The sequence below is a fragment of the Rhinatrema bivittatum genome, chromosome 3 (assembly GCF_901001135.1).
Source record: "Rhinatrema bivittatum chromosome 3, aRhiBiv1.1, whole genome shotgun sequence".
NCBI classification, from domain to species: domain Eukaryota; kingdom Metazoa; phylum Chordata; class Amphibia; order Gymnophiona; family Rhinatrematidae; genus Rhinatrema; species Rhinatrema bivittatum.
In genome coordinates this window covers 14,069,458-14,092,093 of record NC_042617.1, presented here as the reverse complement: position 1 = coordinate 14,092,093, position 22,636 = coordinate 14,069,458, and the positions used below count along the sequence as shown (strand labels likewise).

The 22,636-nt window shown below is 43.8% G+C and overlaps 1 protein-coding gene across 2 annotated transcripts in view; it reads left to right on the top strand.

Moving 5' to 3' along the window:
• The window catches only part of GLO1 (glyoxalase I), a 47,778-nt gene that overhangs the window by 6,462 nt on the left and 18,680 nt on the right, over positions 1–22,636 (top strand). For both annotated transcript variants that reach the window (XM_029592922.1, XM_029592921.1), the window contains exon 3: positions 17,806–17,946. In XM_029592922.1, coding sequence (XP_029448782.1) covers positions 17,806–17,946 — 141 coding nt within the window. The remainder of the gene's footprint in view (positions 1–17,805; positions 17,947–22,636) is intronic.

The following is a 22,636-nucleotide window of genomic DNA, read 5'->3' as shown; positions in this document are numbered from 1 at the left end:
GCTACCACCCAGGAAAAAGATCTAGGCATCATAGTGGATAATACATTGAAATCATCTGTCCAGTGTGCTGTGGCGATGAAAAAAACAAACAGAATGTTAGGAAGGGAATGGAAAATAAAATGGAGAATGTCATAATGCCTCTGTATTGCTCCATGGTGAGACCGCACCCTGAATATTATGTGCAGTTCTGGTTGCTGCATCTCAAAAAAAGATAGTTGCACTAGAGAAAGTGTAGAAAAGGGCAACCAAAATAAGGGGCATGGAACGGCTGACCTATGAGGTAAGGCTAAGGAAGTTAGGGCTGTTAGTATCACCCCACATCGCATGGGAATTATTAGAAAGGGAATGGTGAATAAAACGGAAAATGTCATAATGCCTCTGTATCGCTCCATGGTGAGACCGCACCTTGAATACTGTGTACAATTCTGGTCGTTGCATCTCAAAAAAGATATAATTGCGATGGAAAAGGTACAGAGAAGGGCTACCAAAATGATAAGGGGAATGGAACAACTCCCCTATGAGGAAAGACTAAAGAGGTTAGGACTTTTCAGGCTGGAGAGAAGACGGCTGAGGGGGGATATGATAGAGATGTTTAAAATCATGAGAGGTCTAGAACGGGTAGATGTGAATCGGTTATTTACTCTTTCAGATAATAGAAAGACTAGGGGGCACTCCATGAAGTTAGCATGGGGCACATTTAAAACTAATCGGAGAAAGTTCTTTTTTACTCAACGCACAATTAAACTCTGGAATTTGTTGCCAGAGGATGTGGTTAGTGCAGTTAGTGTAGCTGTGTTTAAAAAAGGATTGGATAAGTTCTTGGAGGAGAAGTCCATTACCTGCTATTGAGGTCACTTAGAGAATAGCCACTGCCATTAGCAACGGTTACATGGAATAGACTTGGTTTTTGGGTACTTGCCAGGTTCTTATGGCCTGGATTGGTCACTGTTGGAAACAGGATGCTGGGCTTGATGGACCCTTGGTCTGACCCAGTATGGCATTTTCTTATGTTCTTATCTATGAAGTGGTCTCCCTGACAGAATTAGGCAGCTGCATGATTTCTGTGCTTTTTGCAAACAGGCAAAGGCTTATTTGTAGCTCGAGGCCCTTGAGTGAGTGATGTTTAAGTACTGTATGTACGTGATGTGTATTTTAAATTCTCTTTAAAGGTTGTAAATGTCAGGATAGGGGCTCACCTGAGCACCAGTGATCAGCAGACGGTATGGTTTGATATCACAAACAGTATACAAAGAAGTCGCACAAAGACTCGAGTTTTGAATTTCTCACATACGGATTTCGTCAGAATGGGGCTGGAACTGGAAAACTGGGCCAAACTGTAAGGAGCTATTACAAAAGCAACAAATCCATATGTTAGAAAATTTAAGAAGAGTAAGGTGAAAAAGAAACCAATCTGGTTCTCAAGGAGGTGGCTGAAAAAATAAAGACTAAAGAACAGCGTTTAAGAAGTACAAAGGATCCCACATGGAGAAGGCAGGGAAGGCAAACTTGTGAAAGTGAGGGAGGTCAGGTGGAAGAAAGGATAGCTGCTGTAATTCCTTGAAAATAAGAATGCTTAAAGCCAGGTGCAGAGAAGTTGTTAAATGCTATAAAATAATATAAAACCTAAATCTTATTGAATAATATATAAAACTTAAACCTTATTTAATAATCTCAAAGGATTTTACTGATAACAAACATTACGGTATATAAAATTTCAGTTGTAAATTTCCAACCCCTAAACTAGGTTTCATAATTGTCAATTTCTATAATTGGCTTTCTATTATAAACAAATGTGAATGGCCACATGGTAACTTCATTTTCGTCTCACATATAAACGTTTTCTTGATTTGTCAAGCATTATCAAACCCAGTACAGTTCAGTGCGCTCCGACGGAACGCACTGTTAACCCTCTATTGGACGCCTATTTTCGACCCGCTAGCGTTACCCCTTATTCAGTAAGGGGCCGAAAACATGCGTCCACCCCCCCCCCCCCCCCCCCCCGAACTTAATAGCGCCCGCAACATGCAAATGCATGTTGATGGCCCTATTAGGTATTCCTGCACGATTCAGAAAACAAAATATGCAGCTAAGCCGCACATTTTGCTTTCAGAAATTAGCGCCTACACAAAGATAGGCGCTAATTTCTTCAGGGACCGGGAAAGTGTACAGAGACTGCTTTTCTGTGCATCCACTGACTTAATATCATGGCGATATTAAGTCGGAGGTCCTGAAAGTTACCAAAAGTGAAAAAAAATTTTTTTTTGAAGTCTGCTCGCGGGTTGAAAACTGGACGCTCAATTTTGCCGGCGGCCAGTTTCCGAACCCGTGGCAAAATTGAGCGTCGGCTGTCAAACCCACTGTCAGCCGCTGCTCTGGTCCAAAAGGAGGCGCTAGGGACGCGCTAGGGTCCCTAGCATCTCATTTTGCCTGTTTTTACCGCCGGACCTAATCTGCATAGTGAATCGCGCGCACTGGAGAGTGGCCTGTGCGCGCGGGGACTTTACTGTATCGGCCCGATAGTCAGGTACAAGGCAAGAGTCTGGGTCCAGGCAGCAGGCAAAAGTGATTAGGGCCAAGGGAGGACAAGGACTGACAGAGACACTGGATGAGACTAGCAGGATAAGGCTGGACGAGAGAACACAGGAACGCAGGAGCAACACGCTGTGCACAAGGCAGGGGACCTGTTGCTGAGGCAGTATTAGGCAGACCAGGGCCTGCTGATGTTATCACTAGGCACCGCAGGGCTTTTCCCGCCACTGGCTGTTTAAGTACTGTGTCGCGCATGTGTATGGAGATCCTGGGGAGGAGCAGGATGTTGGTAGCTTGCAGTCTGCGTTGGAGCCGCATCAAACTGAGGGTGTAGGAGATGCTGGGGTGAGTTGTAAAGAGTAGCTGGTTGCAGGCCTACCCTCTAAACTTAACAGGGGTGCCACCTACAGGAGGCAGGTGACATGGCGAGTAAGTCCTGAAGGAATTTTAGAATTTCTGAAAAACCAAAAATCACCATGTAGCACTTCTGCCAGAAGTATAGTACATAACTCACTGCCTCAAGCTCGTATTCTCAGTCATCTCCTCCTGTACTTTTTTTAATTTTAGTTTTACTAATTTCAACAATAAAAGCAAGATATTCCTTACAGAAAATAAAAATGAATATCCAGAAAGGAAATACAGATAAAGTATGCAAATAAAAAAAACGAATCCATTGATATATCATTTTTCCAAAGGTAACAAAAAAACTTAAAGGGGCAGCAATAAAGGAAGTTAAACTTAAAAAAAAAAAAGAAACAGGCTTAACGTGGACTTGGCAAACAATTTCTTTGGATCTTTGAACCTACTAATTACCAGAAGAAAGAGACGGTATACTCCTAGAGTTAATGAGAGATTCAGTTGTTTAGGAAGAAAAAACAAAACCATTCATTCTGAGAACGAATAACACATTTACATGGATATCTTAATATGAAGGAAAATCCTAGAGATTATCTGCGGTCTTAAAGCAAGAAAACTTTGTCTCCTTTCTTGAGTGGCACGGGCAAAGTCCGTATAAATACGAACTATCTGACCATGAAAAGAAGCAGAGATATTCTGAAAATATCGTTTCATAACGTCACTTAGTTCCTGTTCAGAAACAAAGGAGATAAGAAGAGTAGAGTTCATAAGTCTCAGCCGCAGAATATTCTAAAAATTGGGTCTAATTTGCAATAACATCAGCGTATTTCGTGAGTTAGTTTCGCCTTAGATGGAACCCGCAGAAAAAAACATCGTATTAATACAAGGACATTTTCCTTGCTTCAAACGTCAAGGAAATAATTCTTCAAGGCCTTTCCCCACTATCTTAGGAAAATTCAGGAAGTGGAGATTTAAATGCCTTGTATAATTCTCTAAATATTCCAACCTATTGGATCTTAGAAACAACCTCCTTAAATCTAAAATAGACTTCGATCATTAATTTGAGCGTCAAATTTAACCTGAGTCTACCTTGGTGGTAGGTTGGAGAATCTTATCGTGATGATCCTTCATAGAACAAACAAATCCTGCTATTAGGTCCCATAAAGCCTCAAGAGTAACAACTGCTGGCTTGGGTGGAAGATGGAAAAGCTCACCCAAATGACCAGTAGAAGACACATCTGCTTCTGGAGTCACTTTTGCCGAAACCGCCACGTTTCCTGCACGTTCTCCCAGAGTCTCCACCGGTGATGAAGCAGCAGCAAAATCCAGGAAACCCAAAGTCTCCGACACAAGTATGGGGCGAACGGAGGCAATGTTGGCAGCCCTCCCCCACAGTCGCAGCGTCATCACTCTGCACTGTGGTCATATGTGGAAGGTCAGCGATCGCCGGGGCCAGCGGGTGGTGAAGATCTGGGGGGGACTTAAGGTAACTTCCCCAGGCAATTTAGACGCCCCCTCGTCGAATCTCAGTGGGGTCAGGTACCCCCTCTTGTATTGCCGTTCCCGATGTTATAAGACGCTGTCCCGAAGGAAAGGAAGTGTCGGGTGGGTAAACACAAACCTTCCCTTTTTGTTTAGGCGGCATCTTTAGAAGTAGCAAAGAAACAGGGAGGGCGTCTAAAAGCATCTGGATCACGCCGCCATCTCGCCCCCCGTCCCATCTCAACCCACACTTGAGGTTCAATGTCACAGTTTTTGTTTTCGGAAGGAATTGTTTATATCCTTGTAGTTCTTCAGAATTCGCAGTTATTTTAGTCATCTTGTTCATAGTAATCTTTTTCCTCCCTGGATAGAACATTCCAATTCTTGTTTTCATCTGTCTTCCTCCCGCAATGCCAGAAACGTCTTCCCTTTACTGTACTGTAACTTTATTTAGATCCTTGACAATTAAAATTTTCTTTCTTCCCCATGTACAAGTGACCACAATTTTTTTTTTTTTTTCAGGATTTCCAATATATGAGGATATCTCAAGATGAAAAATACTAGAGATCAATAGTGATTTTTCCTTTTTCTGATAATATGGAAAGGCACTCTGTGCTCTTTCAGTCTCTGTCCTTTATAAACTGAATTTCCAGCAGCTTTGGCAGAAATATCTCCATAAATTTCATTGGATCATCGCCTTCCATTCCCTCTGTAGTCCCCAAATTCTCCAATTGTTTCTCTGACAGAGAATGGTGACCAAAATGATAAAGGGAATGGAACAGCTCCCCTATGAGGAAAAGCTGAAGAGGTTAGGGCTGTTCATCTTGGAGAAGAGATGGCTGAGGGGGGATATGATAGAGGTCTTTAAGATCATGAGAGGTCTTGAATGAGTAGATGTGAATCGGTTATTTACACTTTCAGATAATAGAAGGACTAGGGGGCACTCCATGAAGTTAGCATGGGGCACATTTAAAACTAATCGGAGACTCAGCACACAATTAAGCTCTGGAATTAATTGCCAGAGGATGTGGTTAGTGCAGTTAGCGTGGCTGGGTTTAGAAAAGTGTAAGACAAATTCCTGGAGAAGACCATAAACTGTTATTATCCAAGTAGACTTAAGAAATAGCCCCTACTTATCACTGTGCAATAGCAGCATGGGATATATTTACTGTTTGGGAACTTTCCAGGTACTTGTGACCTGGATTGACCATTTTGGAAACAGGATACTGGGCTTGATGGACACGGTCTGGCAAGTATTTGCCTCATCAAAATTCCTTTTTGGTTCGGCAGTGACTTTGCTTTTTACAGTATCTGCCAACAAGGAAGGCCTTTCCAGTTCATCCAGTCTTTTGAAAGAGAAAATTGGGCTGTAAGGGAAACCACCGCCCATTTCAATTTCTTGCTGCATCAGGATGCTCTGTCGTTAGTACTTTTGGGGACTGCGGCTCTTTAATGATCATAGTAAGGGAGGGTTCAGTGTCCTTCCTAACAGCCATTTTCTGCGGTGAGGAAGGGTCCTAATTGGAGCTTTTTTTTTTTTTGGCACTTCTGTGGTGCCAAGTTTTACCACCCACCATGGTTAGTGGAATGAGCATTTGGAGAACAACTTTTACTTGCAGGATTTCCTGATGAGTGGATCTCTTACACATTCGTTGGGTAGCAAGCTTTCCAGTGCCCTTCTCCCCACCACCACCACCATCTCCTCCCTCCAGTCTGTTTTTAATAATTATGCTTGTTTATGAAACAAAAACATTCAGAGAAGGCAATTTTCAAAACTATGTGGGTAGCTGCAAAGATTGCTGGCGTTCTTTCCCATGGACTTTGCACCAGCTCTCAAGAGGAAAGCATGTGTGGATTTTCCCTTGGAAAATCTGCACCTACTTTTTCCCTGAAAAGCATGCATAGTTTTGAAACAGCACAACTGCGTGTGCTTGCCTTCCCAGCCAGCCCCCCCTGCTTCTCCCGTGGGTGAAACCTCATGTATTGTTGATCCCCCGGGCCTACGTTTCCCTCATACAGGTTGCTAGCTTCCAGTCTGTCTAGTTCTATCCAGGTAACTCTCCATGTGAAGATCACGTATCGGTCGGTCCCAGGTGGGCCTACAAATCTCTTTCCCTTGGCATGTGCGTTCATCAGCACAACAACAAGTCCATTGTGTAGGCCAACTCCTGCATGTACCTGGACAAAGCCTCAGCCTGGAGGCCAGGCTGGAGAGGAGTAACCACAGAGCCCCCAGCAAAACTCAAAAGGAGTGCATCTTGCTGCAGATGCTTTTGAGCTAAACATTGGCAGCTGAAATTAGGCACACGTCGATCTGAAAGGATTTTTAAAGATGGACTGCTCCGATGTAGTAAACCATCTTGAGTTTATGCAGCCTCTGTCTTGTCCATCTTGGAGCAGTGTTTATAGTCACCTTCCCCCTCCCTCTTGAAAGGACTGAGTCCTATATCTCTCGTACTCCGTACTCTGAGCCTTGCATGCAGGAGCCGGTCAGAAGCAAGACATTGCCGTCTTCTCTTTCGACCATGCCCTGCATCTGTATCTTGCAAACTCTGAGCTCTGTGGGAGGGAGAAGCATCTCCATAGTAATTTGGGTGCTTGCATGATGCAGGAATATTTGTGTCCATCCTGTATAAGGAAAGGAAACAGTTCTTCCTTTTCCCAGGATGTCTGGGTGCCTTCAGACCCTTTTTACACTCTTTGTTGTCTGCCTACTTTGTGCCGTCTTACCATGAGCAGGTAGTGTAACTTTCACGTAGCTTTGGGGAATTCCTTCAGCTTCTTTGTCTGATGAATCCCCTGCTTTCCATCAGGAAAATAAATGCATCAGAAGGGTGGCATTCTGAAATACTTTAAACTAAAAGTGCAGGCTGATCAATGTACTGCCATGGTTGGTATAACGTCTTTAACTTACTGTGTCAAGATCCAGAAAGCCAGACGAGCCACCTGAGCATGTCCACAAACAATAATAAGGCGGGTGTTAATTAAAGAGAGCAGCATGGAAGTATGAAAGCCTGTTTTCTTTAACCTCTCCCCTAACACTTCCAGTTCGCTGTCTTGATTGTTCATAGCTGCATAAATGGAGTCTCTGATTATGGAAGCATTGCCTCCTATCTTAGCCCAGCCTGTGCTGCAGAAGCAAATATTTCCCAAGACGTGTGGTGTGATATCCCCTTTGCAAAGTGCTCTTGTCCTTTAGGCCCTCTTCATCGAGCGATGCTGACATTTTGAAGAGCATTAGGAATTAAATTGCCTTTCTGCAGACTTGTGTGTATGAAATTACATTTCCTAGCATGTAGCCAGATGGACTCAGGACCAATGGGTATTGGGCTCTTCTGCTAGCAGATGAGTCAGATTTCAAAGCTGACGTCACCCTAGATACACCCCTGCAGTGACTTCAGCTCCTCAGTATCTCTTGTCTCCTAGCAGATGCGGACACTATCCCCCACACTAGAATAGTGTAAAAAAATTACAGCAAAGAAGAAAAAAAAATTTACCTTAAGGAAGATTGAGCCCCGCTCTCCAGCGTTGATACCTAAGGGTCCATCCCCCAGTCGAGAATTCCTGAGGTTGATCTCAGATATCCCTCAGAGGTGTGCTTTGGTCTGGGAGCCGGTTCCCGGCGTGGACTTAGCCCCCCAGTGTGACTGAAAGGCAGCGGGTGCAGAAACGAGCTCGGTGGTGAAGGTAATACTCTCTCTTCCTCCTTCCCCCCCCCCCACACCGCAGCTGAAGACCGTCCGGCACACGATCGGTAAGCGCCGAGACCAGATAAGAAACAAAATCTTTAAATTCAGGTCTCCGGTCTCCACAGCTCTGATTTCCGTACCGAATCCAACCCAGCGAGGTTAGAAGGGAGCACTGATCGGGTTGAGCAGCCTTGGTTAGGCTAGGGTCCACACACATGGAGACCCTCGGGGGGAGGGGGGGTGCCATCTTCCCTTCTCGCCGGCGGGGCAGGCCGTGCGGCCAATGCGCATATCGGCGGGCACAACTACACGCACAACCGCATTTACAACTGCATGCTCGCAAACGCATAAGAGACAAGGGCACCAGTGCCCAAAAAGTCCAGAAGGCACTGTCTTTGCACAGCCTGCCATATCAATATTGCAAAGAAGCCCAGGGGAACCAAAGCCTGGTCCCTTGCTGTTGGGAGATGGTTCCAGAACTACTGACAATAGCTCCCCGGACCTATGCATTTCTGAGGTAGCTTCCCCACAGGAGGGCACCTCTGGGGCCCCTACTCAGACTCCCCCTGGGATTAACATGGACCCAGGGACCTTCTCCTGGTTGGAATTTTTCCAAGGGCTGCAAGCCTTTTTTCAGGCGCAATCAGCCCCAGCTGCGCCCCAGGCTTGATCCCTGCCGGAATCAGAAGATCCTCCCAGCCCTGCTCGGATGCCTCAAGACATGCCTCGCCTAACCAAGAACTTCCCTAACAGGGACCCAGACACCTCGGGTGATGAGCGACTCCCTGGAAGAAGGAGAAAGCCCTCCAGGAATGGAACCATGCTTCGCTTCTTCCACAAGGATGAATTGCTAGCCCTTGTTTCCCAGACTCTGAAGACTCTGGGTATTCCTGGCACAGACCCTATGGCGGAACCAAAGAAGAACCCCATCTTGGTGTCCCTACGTAAGGCCTCATACTACTTTCCAGTGATGGAAGCCATCCAGGAACTGATTGACCTGGAATGGGATGCCCCGGAGGCCAGCTTCAAAGGGGGTCAGGCCTTGGAAGCCCTATACCCTCTAGAATCAGCGACCAAGGAACGCCTGCATTTCCCAAAAGTGGATGCTATGGTCTGTGCCATCTCAAACAATTCCTGTTGCGGCAGGGGCTGCATTAATCAGGCAGAGGATCGCAGCGCTTTAGACCCTACAGGAACTCAGTTCCAGGCATCTCGTCCCTCCAGAAGGTCCCAGCCCTTTCGGAACAGACAGACCAAGAGGAGAGCAGGCCAGGGGGCAGGCTCCAGCTGTGCTCCACAATGAGACTTGGCCGACCCATCCAGGGGAAGAGAATATAGGGGGTCGACTTGCCCTCTTCTACCAAAGATGGGTCGAGATAACCTCAGACAAATGGGTTCTAAACATCATTCGAGAAGGTTACTCTCTGGAGTTCTACAGCATCCCTTGAGACAAATTTATGTCGTCACCTTGCCACTCCCATTCCAAGAGACTGGCAGTAGAAACCACTCTAACAAGACTACTCAGTCTGAAGGCAATAACTCCGGTTCCCATGCCCCAACAAAATATGGGGCGCTATTCCATCTATTTTTATCGTTCCCAAGAAAGAAGGATCTTTCCAGCCCATCTTGGACCTCAAAAACATCAACAGTTATCTGCGGATTCTTCACTTCTGCATGGAAACTCTTTGTTCTGTAATAATGGCAGTACAACTGGGAGAGTTTCTATCCTCCCTGGACCTTTCCGAAACCTACCTTCACATCCCAGTCCATCAGGATCACAAACGCTTCCTGCGCTTTGCAGTGCTGGGTCATCATTACCAGTTCCGAGCACTACCCTTCGGCCTAGCAACCACCCCCATAACCTTCACCAAAATCATGGTGGTTGTGGCAGCAACACTGAGGAAGGAAGGGATCTTGGTACACCCTTACCTGGACAATTGGCTAATCAGGGCAAAGTCTTCGGAAGAGAGCCAGCAGGTGACCAGCTGAGTCAAGAGCCTACTGCAGGAACTTGGTTGGGTTGTGAACACCGGCAAGAGCAGTCTGCAGCCCTCTCAATCGCTAGAGTACCTGGGGGCCCGTTTCGACACCAAACATAACAATCTTCCTCCCGCATGGAGAAGGAAACTGATGGAACAATTACGACGATTGATGACCAATGCACGCCCCCAAGGTATGGGACTATCTTCAAGTCCTCTGTCTCATGGCATCAACCCTGGAAGTCGTCCCTTGGACAAGGGACCATATGTGTCCACTCCAGTGCTCCTTACTGTCACGATGGAACCCACTGTCCCAGGACCACTCAATTACGCCTCCAACTACCAGCAGAGGTATGTTCTCAGCTCCAGTGGTGGCTACAGGAAGACACCTAAGCAGAGGAGTAAGCCTATCCCCACCGAACTGGATCTTGCTCACCACGGATGTGAGCCTGCGAGGGTGGGGAGCCTATTGTCAGGAACTGACGGCCCAGGGACAATGGAACATAAACTGCCTGGAAGCTCGAGCAGTCAGACTAGTGTGCCTGCAATTCAGCCACGGACTTCGAGGCAAAGCAATTCGAGTAATGTTGGACAAAGCGACAACGGTTGCTTACATCAACCGCCAGGGAGAAACCAAGAGCCAGCAAGTGTCTCTGGAGATTAGACCCTCTCACGGCATGGGCGGAGATAAACCTACAAGGGATCTCTGCCTCCCACATCGCAGGAAAAGACAGCGTCTCAGCAGACTTCCTCAGAGAGAGAGCCTGGACCCAGGGAATGGACTCTGTCAACCACAGCCTTCCTACTGATAGTAAATCGCTGTGGCCTCCCGGCCATGGACCTACTGGCCACCCATCTCAGTGCCCAGGTCCCCAGTTTCTTCAGCTGCAGATGAGAGCCACAATCCCAAGGAATCAACGCTCTCATCCAGACTTGGCCACAGGAAGACTTACTGTACGCCTTCCTCCCATGGCCACTACTGGGCAGGATCATCCACAAGATAGAACATCACAGGGGACTAGTTCTACTAGTGGCCCCGGATTGACCAAGACGTCCTTGGTATACAGACATGCAAAGACTCCTTGCTGGGAACCCTCTGTGCCTACCTCCACACAGGGACCTTCTCCGGCAGGGCCCGATTCTCCACGAAGATCCGTCTCGATTCTTTTTTACGTTCTGGCCCTTGAGAGGACTCACCTGAAGAAGCGTGGTTACTCGAAGGCCGTGATTGACACCCTGCTCCGAGCGTGCAAGTTCTCCACATCCCTGTCATACATACGGATCTGGAGAGTATTCGAAGCCTGGTGTGAGGACTGCGGGATTCTCCCATGGACAGCCAAGATTCCCAGGATTCTGGAGTTCTACAGGACTGTATGAAGAAGGGATTGTCACTCAACTCCCTCAAGGTCCAAGTAGCCGCCCTGGCTTGCTTCAGAGCAGACGTGGACAGTTACCAGCTATCAACCCATCCGGACTTGTCCCGCTTGTACCCTAAAGTGGCTGGTGACTCTATAGAATCTCAGTCTAGTATTAGACTTCCTAGCTGAGGCTTCCTTCAGACCAACACGCGGTCTGTCACTACACCTCTTAACATTGAAAATGGCATTCCTGGTGGCACTATGTTCAGCTCGTTGCATCTCCGAACTACAGACTCTATCCTGTCAGGAACCGTTCCTTAGGTTCACACCTGGAACCATACAACTGAGCACTGTCCCCTCCTTCCTTCTGAAAGTGGTTTCCGAGTTTCACTTGAACCAAACCATCTTGCTACCAGCTCTGAAGACTCATGCATTCTTTGCCACCTGAATGTCTGCAGACTCCTGGTGCGATACCTGGAAAGATCGGAACCGGTGCACAAAATGGATCGCTTGTTCGTTCTTCACAGTGGGAAGAAACAAGGAGAAGCAGTCTCGTGGGCGACTGTAGCCCGTTGGATCAAAGAAGTAATCTAGGCAGCCTACATAGAGGCAGGAAAGCCCTTACCTCTACAGGTTAAGGCTCATTCTACGAGGGCCCAGGCAGTCTCCTGGGCAGAAACCAAGCTGCTGTCGCCTGCAGAGATCTGCCAGGCGGCGACATGGCCCTCCATACACACCTTCTCCAGGTTCTACCACCTGGATGTTCAGGCACGGGAAGATGCAGCCTTTGCACGGGCAGTATTAAGTGGGTCATGGGCAGCCTCCCGCCCTGTCCGGAAGTAGCTTTTGTACATCCCATTAGTCCTGAGTCCTGGCTACACACTAGGAAATGGAGAAATTACTTACCTGATAATTTTTGTTTTCCTTAATATAGACAGATGGACTCAACATCCCGCCCACGGCTGCCCTGGAAAAGGAGAACCTTGGATAACAAACCTCGAGACTAAGCAAATACGGGTAAGCCGCAGCCTACCCCTAGTTCAAGACCCCCACAGTTTGTCTGGTGTCGGCATTAATTGGTTGAGTGCACTGGCGGTCTCCAGTTTGGAAATTAGTTGAACCAGTTCAAGTTTTACTCAAGTTTAATCAAGTTATTTAAGCAAAGATATATCCACAATGGCTTTTCGAAGAGAATACTGAAGAGCTGAGGTTATTGCAGGGGTATATCTAGAGTGACGTCACCTTTGAAATCTGACTCAGTCTCCTATCTGCGAGAAGAACACATAACTCGCTGGTCCTGAGTCCATCTGTCTACACTAAGGAAAACAAAATTATCAGGTAAGTAATTTCTCCATTTTTAATTAGTTTCAAAGATCTCGTTTGTAGCAGAATCTTCTTGGGTCTCTGTTTTCACAGAGAGAATATAGACATCTTTGTTTTTGAATACTTCTTTTTATTTCCTCTAATGAAGACAAAATTAGATAAACTGATGTATGGGGCAGCTTTTTCTCACGATCCTTGCTAGAATTTACTACAACCTATTATTTCTCTAATTCAAGGGGGTGATGGCTAACAAAACATTGTACGGGTAAGATGTGGCAGCTAGTTCTCAATGTGTTAAGATCATGTTTCAAGCAATAAAACACACAGCATGACTTCTTATTTTTACATCAGTATGTGTTAGGGAAAAGAACAAGCTTGCTGTTTGAGATGGGCCTCAGTCTTTCACATATTGAACATTTTAAAAATAGGGTTTCCCAAAACTGTGCTGTTAATCCTGCAGCCGATGAGGTTTTTAGGACATCCAGAATGAATGTGCATGAAAGGAATGTGTGTATGCTGTCTGCAGATTTCTCATGCATATTCATGGTTGTGGGGCTCTCCAGATATGTAGAGGTTTCATGATATGGTCTGTTTAATTATTGTTGTGACAGTGTCACGTTTTATTCATTTTCTGTTTTTGTTACATGTTTTATTTGTTCTAATCTGTTTTTATTGTTCTGATGCTTATTATGCAAGTTTTATTGTATATCACTTAGAAATAGAGGTTCACCTCCTGATTCTTCTCAAAAAAAAAAAAATCTTCCATACTGCCTTCCAGACCAGTTTACAAAAACGTGCCTGCCTCTGTGCCACATGTACATACAAAATACAGTATAGCTTTTTTTCTTTTTAACATCTACCTCTGATTAACAAAGTTACTCTATGCTTTTTCCTGCATTTCCTATCTTAAATGAAAAGGGAGATAAAAATTCTTTCTAGTGATTTAAATCTATTCTCTTTTTGGATTCCACCACTTTACTCCAGTAATGTAAATTTAATTTGCCCCCCCTCCCTGCTCCGTGCATTACGCTGGGTCATTGTAACTTTTAAATTGTCCATCTCTTCCGTTGTCTTAATCCCTCGTTTAAATGTAAGGCCCCTCTGTAGTGCAGCCTGACTCCCTTCCCTCGGGCCAAGCACTCCTACAGCAAGGGGTCTGTGATTAATTGCAAGTGAGGCTGACGGGCCCCTGGCAGATTTAAAACAAGGTAACTTATGGGAGCAGGAGCAGATACTGACAAGCCAGAACCTTCTTAGGCAATTGTAATTGACCTGCCTAGTTGTGCTAAACCTGTCAGTGCCGCTCAGGAACTTGTGTTGGCAAAATAGAAAACCATTCTGCTGACGAGATTCATTTTTTTTTTTATTTAAACTTTATTAATTTTAAACAATATTACAAAGCATAAAAAACTTTGTTGAAAATTATGTATCATGTTGGTACAAAGAAATCAAAATTTAGTCCTCACATCATAAGCAGCAACATATATTCCCCAACACTTTACAACATAAACTAGACCCCAAACCTTTGGGGGGGGGGGGGGGGGGTGTAGCGTACAATTTAAGGAGATAAAAAAGGAAAATACATAATGAATCAAAATCTTTGGTTTCCAGATTTAAGCAGCTATTTCCTATATGACATCTCTTACTACTATCTTAAGATGGTAGTATTCGTTTGGCATCAACAAAATTTTTCAGTTGCTCAGGATGAAAAAATATATAACTGTTTTCAAACTTCACAACACATTTACACGGGAACCTCAATAAATAAGTTGCCCCCATGGCTATTACTTCTGGTTTCAGAGCAAGAAAGTTTTTACGCTTAGTTTGAGTAGTTTTTGTGAAGTCTGGGAATATCCTTATCCAGGATCCCATAAAGGTTTCCTTGATCTTTTTAAAGTACGCCTTCATGATTACTCCTTGATCAATTTCATTAAAGAAAGTTATTAATAGCGTAGATCTTTCAGCTGTCTCATATCCGGAAGATTCTAGAAAATCTGTTAGGTTCTCCAAAACGTTCTGTGGCATTTGTTGATTTAACCGAGCTTTGCGCACCGGCAGAAAATAAACTTTTTTCAAAGGGGGGATTTTTTCTGGAGCTATTTAAGGTAATTTTAGGTATCTCTCCGATCACCCTTGGAAAGTTTATTATCCTCAGATTTAAATGTCTCAAAAAGTTCTCAATATTTTCAATCTTCCTATTTGCTGCTCCACAGTCTTGTATTATATTTACTTGGACTTCTTTTATTTTCTTCACATCATTTTCTAACACTGTTATTTTCTCTGTTTCCAGTCTGTGTCCCTCAAAGTTATTATTTAACACTTCCAACTGTTGTGAAACAGAGTTAATCTTGACCGAACAATCCGAAACTGTTTTTGCTAATGCCGAAGTTAGACTCCACAGTGAGTCCAAGGTTACCACCGCTGGCTTTGGAGCGAAAACACTTAAATTAAGTGTGTCTGAGCTTACCCCTTCCTTCTCCTCTTGGCTCAGACCGTCTCCAGGTGTCGTCTCTCCGATTTTCCCAGGAGGCGCGGAGGTTATCATCGCAGCAGCCCCCTCAATTCGAAATTCTAGCTGCTTCCCTCCCGGCACTAGATCTGAATGCGGCGTCTATGTTTCCCGCTCTGCAGGGGCTAAACGGATGTCGGGCGGAGCGAGGGATAGCTCTTCCGAGGTCGGGTCGCATTGTCCTCCCTGCGACTCGACAGCCGGACCTCTCAGTTCCTCCTTCGCTGCTTCTATAGTACACTGAGCGATGGTTTTTTGCCCGGTGGGCTGCGGAGGATTTGAGGGGTAGATCCTCAGCTTCCCCTTGCGTTTCGGTGGCATTTTGCACTGTGGAAAAAGGTTTAAGATGCAATTTCTCCGGAGCAAGTTCACAGCGTTACCTCTCTGGACGCCATCTTGGCTCCACCCCGACGAGATTCTTAAAGGATCCAGACTTGTAGACCTGAACCTGGCATGTTTTATAAGCAGACTCACTAAATGACACGTTTTCAGGAAAACGCACGACACTTCAGGACTCTGCCTCCGCTGGTGGGGTGTGATTTGTGTGGCAATGCAGATACATTTTATTAGCAGAAATTAGGTTTTGAAATGTATCTCCCAGAGGTATATCTTTGTATGGATACAATTTGCCATTCTGTTACACAGATTTCTTACTACTTTTAAAATGCCTTATGAAATTTTGTTGCTGCAGTTTTAGGAATGCATAATATATATTGAAATATGTTAACTTAGAGTCAACAGTTAGCTATCTTCAGCCTATTGGTCCTTCTGCTTGAGCCCAGTATCATTTATGCTTTTTCAGGGCTGTGGAGAAAGTTGCAGTTATTGTACACAACTATCCACTTGCTGCCTTTTTTGCTTTTTCATCTCAAAACTATAGGTAGTTCCTTATTGCCTTTTTTTTTTAATTATTTTTTTCACAATTGCTGTAGACATAACTGAGCGAGTGTGAATAATTCTGTCTATTTGGTCTTCTGGTACAGTAAGATATAGAAAACGGAACTATTTTACAGTCCTTTCTTAGTCAACTGAATGCATTTAGCTACAATTTATTTTATTTATTTTTAACATTTTTATACCGACGTTCCTGTAAAAAGATGCAAATCACATTGGTTTACAATGTAACTGCAACATTCACTCAATAACCATATTAGTAATTTATAACCATATATAATTAATTTATAACCATATTAGTAATTTATTTTGGATTGATGTCTTGACGATGAATAGAGAACATTCCAAATTACCACACATTTGAAGAAGAGGCTTGATGCTGTTAAAGCTCTGCCGGTATTTTCCAGGACCAGTACAACTATTAGAACTTCCCATTTCTAGTGGAGAAATACTAAGAGTGTCTAAAATGCCATTGCAATCCCAACTTCATCACAGTCACCAAGGAGCAATGACAGAAACGGTACAGGGTACCTCATGCCCTGATTCTTCCTCTGCCTTGGAGGAGGCTGGGCTGGCACAAATGGGAGAGCTCACAGCCCTACAACTGAATTCATCATCTTTACTACATGGAGGTAGAGTAGTTTGTAAGTTCAGATCACATGTCACACGAGCTTTATGAATAACAAGAACATCTACAAGCTGGTCTTCTCAAAGGATACAATTTGAACTTGTGAGCAACCTATTGAAGTTACCTATATTCCTCAGAACATGAAAAGAGAGACAAACGAGCAAGAAATATTGTAATGACCTTACAGAGCAAGGGGTTGTACAGTAGAAGATGACCCTTCTCCTGTTCTAGGACTTCTGCAGGGTCCTAAACTGCATACAAGGAAGAACATAACCTACCAGTCTCTTTGGACTCATCCTGAATACACACAGGATGATCCAAGATACTGAGAGATGCTACATCAAAGAAATCTTCTTATTTGCCATGAATCGCCTCATGCTCCAGATGGAGACACAGCCCATCAAGGCCTGCTGCAAGCTGATCCTCCAGCTTCTTTCATGACTACATTGATGGCCCCAAGGAGGAAGATATTGGTGCCAACAAGTATTTTTAATCCAGTGACTCAGCGGGCTACATAGTAGCTGGGTTGATACTAAGTCTGTCACACCACAGAAGCCAACTGGGTCTGTACTAGCATGTTAGATCATGGTTACCATGTTATGTTGCTGTTTTTTCTGAAATCTGATAACATGTAATTTTTACTTTCTTTACCTTTAGTGTATCTGATATTGTGTTTATTGAAAACAATAGTATTTCAACTGATTCAGTATGCTAAAGCCCTTATGTAATCTTCCATTTATAGCAGTTATGTAATTGACCTCCTCTTGCTTTAATTGTGTATGATGCTTTAATGATCACTATTTTAAAACTTTTTTTAAAATCAGGACTTTAAATCTTTTTTTTTCTTTTAAGCACCTTCTTGAGTGACTTAAGATAAATTGTTCTTTGACTTTCCAAATTGCAAAGCATTCAATGCAATTTTGTGAGGAGGGCGTATACTCGTTTCCTAGAGACTATAGTATAATCCATTTCTTACTGGGTTTCCTTTCAAATTCTATAAATGTAAAATGCATCATTCCATTCTAATTATGGTTTGTTTTTTGTTTTTTTTTTTCAGATTACTTCAGAAGTGTGACTTTCCATCCATGAAATTTTCCCTTTATTTCCTGGGTTACGAGGATAAGAAAGATATCCCAAAAGATGTAAAAGAACGAACTGCTTGGACCTTTTCCAGGAAAGCTACAATTGAACTGACACAGTGAGTGAGATTTCCAGTGTTATGTTTTGACTTCCTCATTGTGTTACGTTGTGAAATTACTTCTATATTTGAACTTTTTTCTAGAATGTTCAGTGAAAATACAGGGAGATCCATGGAAAAGTAGCCCGCCTCCAATACCAGTGCCACGCAGGCAGGCTACTTTTCCATAGGCCACCCTGTATAATAGCTGCAGCTCTCTGTGTTCAAGAATAGTAATGTAGGGAATTGGGATGTCATCTTTCCTGACCTTCACGCATCTCTTGGGAGAAGAGCATCTTGATTCAAACTGACAATCAGATTGCCATATTCTACGTTAACAAGTGAGGAGTAACGTTATCGTGGCTTCTCTGTCAGGAAATCTGGAATTGGGTGGAAAGAAATTGAGCTGTTCTATAGGCCACACACTGGCGGATTGACCCCAATGAGTGGTCTTCACAGCAATCAGTGGCCAAGCTCTTAAGCTTATGGAGTCAACTGTTGATGGACCTGTTTGCTAAATCGAATTTGCTCAGTTTTGCCAAGTAATTGCAGACTAGCTCAGGATGCTTTCTTCCTCTATTGGGGTCAGAGCCTTGTGTACACTTTTCCACTGTTACCACTTATCACCAAGATAGTGCAAAAGGTTCATTAGGACCACGCTTGGCTGATTTTCATAGCCCTAGAGTGGCCCAGGCAGATCTGGTATGCATATCTCGTACAACTTTCCAGGTGTCCTCCCATACACCAGGCAAAAGAGCCTACTTTGTTAACTTAAGAAGATGGGACATTGTATCATCCCAACATCACAGTTGGTATGTTGAGTGCTTAGTGATCATGGATCTCCACGTACCTACTGTAATGAATCTGGTTGCTAGGCAGCTGTCCTCTAGCAAGAGACCTCAGTGAGCTGTCTGACCTGCTCTAGCTGCTGCCTTGAATGCTGCATGATGCAGCAAGACCAGCTCTATTTAACCCTGCCTTTCCCACAACTAGGGGCCTCATTGAGTCATCCTGACTCTTTTCTCTGGCCCACCTAGCCTAGTTCCTGCTCGGTCTCCTGGAGGCCTAATCGTCCTTCCTGTGTTCCTTATCTTGTTTCTGTCCTGTCTTCATTCTGGTTTGTTTGTTTCATATTGCCTACCTTCTTTCCTAGACCCCATGTGCATGAAGGTGAAAATGCTCTACATATTGTAGACTGAAAAAGGACCTTAGCATATTACAATAAACAAACTTGGCCACACCGTAAAACCTTCCAACTGTTTGTGTCATACGATTCCAACAGGCTAGTAGTAGCAGTTGATAAGCACAACTTGTCTAACTGGCTGGCTGAATGCATTCACCACTGCTACTTCTCATCAGGACTGTCTGTGAAAGCTCATCAACTGAGAGTTTTGGCTGCTTCTGTCGTTCATCTTCCAGAAGTACCTATTGAAGAGATCTGCAATTTGATCTTCCGTTCATACCTTTTTACATCCCGCTACTATCTTGCTAAACTCTCAAAAGTTGATAGTAAATTTGGACAAGCAGTTTTACAAAACCTGTTCTCGCTGTAGTCCATTGTCCATGTTGTGAGCTGGGTTGCATACTAGGTTAAATGCTCTGCTACAGGGGGCAGAGTCAAGATGGCAGCCTGAAAAAAAGTCTGTTTGCTGCCCCGTTGTTGCTTCGGTTCTATTTGCCTCTAACGTTTGCTTTTGTATTGTGTTAGAAAGCGCCATTGTGCCTGCTAAATGAAAAGAGAGTCCAGCTTGTGCCTTGGAGCCCACGCTTCCCTTGGGTCAGCTTACTATTCAACAGTGCCTGCACCCTGCTTCGGAAGGGGCCTTGGGTCTCGTTGCCGAGGCAGGCATGGAGAGCTTACCACGGCTGTGGATGAAATATCTCTCAGCCCCTTGGATGATCGGTTGCCACCGGTGGTACGAGGCTCAATGGCTGAGGCATCGGCGGCGGATCCTGGTGAGGTTAAGTCCGCCACCGAAAATGAGGGAGCAGTGATGTTTGGAAGCCCTGTGCAAGTGCTTCCTCCATGAGCTGGAAGCAATCCTGGAATGTTTGGACAGGGCACGGGTTTCCACTATTTCTGAGGATGAAGTTTGTTTTTCTCCTCCGGATTTTCAATGATTCCAAGGTTATTGTTTCCCATCCAGTTGAGAACATCTCTAAACAGCTTCTCTTAGTTTCAAGAGTTGGAGAATTAAAGAAGTGGAAGGGGAAGTTCAGTCCCTTAAGAGTGCAAGCTTCAATTATTCAAGACTGTAATGTCCTAAATAGAAGATATGAATATATAGAAAACAAACTGCATCACTTGAACCTATGTCTGTTAAACTTTCCAAGGGTAGTGGGTGAAACTTCTCGTCTTGCATTTAAAAGAGATTTTTTGGATATATTGGCTTTTTCCTCTGATTCCACCCCTACCATGGATTAAGTTTGCCATCTTGCTATTCTAACCAAAATCAAGCTTTGGATGCTAATTTGACTGCTGCTCTTGAATCTTCCAGTTATGAAGTTTCTGAGAGAGCGACTTTATTGGGGTTTTTTTTTTTATTTTTTTTTTTTTACAGAGTATGATTTGAGTTTAGTTATGAAGTTATTTTAAAAATTCCAATGCTTTGTTTATGGGCCGCAAAGTTAGAATATTTCAAAAATGACTCGCAAGAACAGGATTCTTGGCTCTACGCCAAGAAACCCAAGGAATAGGTGCGACTTTTTCCTGAGATATCCCTGCAAATGCATTGTGAGATATAATAATTGTTTTTCATGTACTGGAACAGTTAAGCCTTTGACTCCAAGAAATATTGGATTCCCATTGGAGTTTCTAATTTTGTCATCTAATTAATAATGGAGCGGAGTTTCTCGGGCTGTCATTTCCTAACATGATATATTTTCTTCAGTATTTTCCTTCTCCTCCCCCATGTTTTTCTTATTTGGGGGACTAATGCAGATGTGTCTTCTTTTTAAATTATTACTTATGTATTTGTTTTTCACATCTATGTTTCCATTACAAAGTGGATGCTTTGTTATAATTTACAATTGAATAAATAAAGAATAAAATAAAAATGCTCTGCTGCAACCCCAGCTTTGGGACTTTCCACATGTAATGACTAATTCAACCTGCTTATTGACAGAAAAAGCAGGTTTATGGTAAACAAATAATCTTTTCCATAGACAGAAGGTTGAATTAGCCATGGAATACCCACCCATCTCCCTGGAGAGTCAGCTACATGAGGCAACTCCTGCACATGCTCAGTAGAGCTTGGAGAGATGAGTTTGGTGCTACGGATGATGTCATCCACCTGTAATGGCAAACTCATCCTGCTATCTACAGAAAATGTTTACAGTAAGCAAACTTGCTTTCTCAGTGGAAAAGACCTCTAGGGAAATCTCTACAGATCTTGGCTCCTGCCAATCTCTGAGGGACCAGTTTTGCTGCCATTCATGCCTGAATCCTTGCTAGTTTATTAGCCCAGATAAAAGTAGATACAATCCCATCTGAAAACCCACCAGGTACTAAGCAAAGAGCTTGATGGCACAAATACATTAGCTGCAGAAGCATGTTGATTTTAAGTTTTGGTTATCCTGCCTGATCAAGCTGCTGTCAGATCACTCAAAGCCTTTAAGTAATTATTAATCCTAATTATTACAGCTCAATAGATTTAGCATTTAAGTAATAGAATTTCCTGGTAATTTGAGTCTAAGTATTAAGTCTAGATTTTTGCAGTCTGAATCTAGCAAGACAAGAAGGGATAATGGATCTGGGTCCAATAAGAACAAAACCTCTGATTTTCTTAGGTTCATTTGGTATCCTGATACCTCTATATTTAGTTAGTCATTTAGAATATTAGGAACTGAACGACAAGAATGCTAACATACAGCAAGACATCATCAGCATACAGAGATATCTTATGAGGTGTATCCCAGTCATGTATCCAATACTAATCCAATTGGCAATTTGAGCTGACAGCCAAATTTAAATATAGAGGCAACTCTAGCAAGTACCCCATAAAACTGGAAACTGACTCCTGCAGCTTTCTTGAGGGATCATCCCACCTTGTTTCTATTGGCCTGCCAAGCCCAGGAGTGACAGTATAGCCCATCCTTGTGCTGCCAGGCTCCAAATTGGCATACAGGGTTCCCTGAAACAACTTCTGCAACTTTAGCTTGGCTATCACAGGCAGGGGCCAGTGCTAGAGCGTGCTTTTCCCTCCCTATCCCAAACTATATCTCTGTTTATCCAAGATAGCCCTGGTGTAGCTTTGTTTCATGCAAAAAAATGTTCTTTTTTTTTTTTTTTTAAAGAAACTTGCTCAAGTCAAGGAAAAGAATATCATCCTTCCAGAATAGACTAGGGCAAATAGATGCTTGGTACATAGATTATTCTTGTGAATCGACCATGCTATTCCATCACATCCAATGCGACCTGTGCACCCTCTATTACCATTCTGAGGTGCTATCTGTATTGTCTCTTCACAGCCCATTATCTAGGTTATTTGGCAACTGAATGACTGTTTGATATTGTCATCATTGACACTGCTATAGATTGAACCTCCTGAGAGAGCACACACACGTCAACATCAGTCTTTTCCATCTCCCAGCCAGACATAGGTTGCATGGGATGTAGAATACTGCTGGTGTCTCCTCTTACTGTAGGTTGCCAAAACAGGTTAAAACAGCACTTGACACCCGTGGTTCTTAAAGCTAAAGATTCATACTT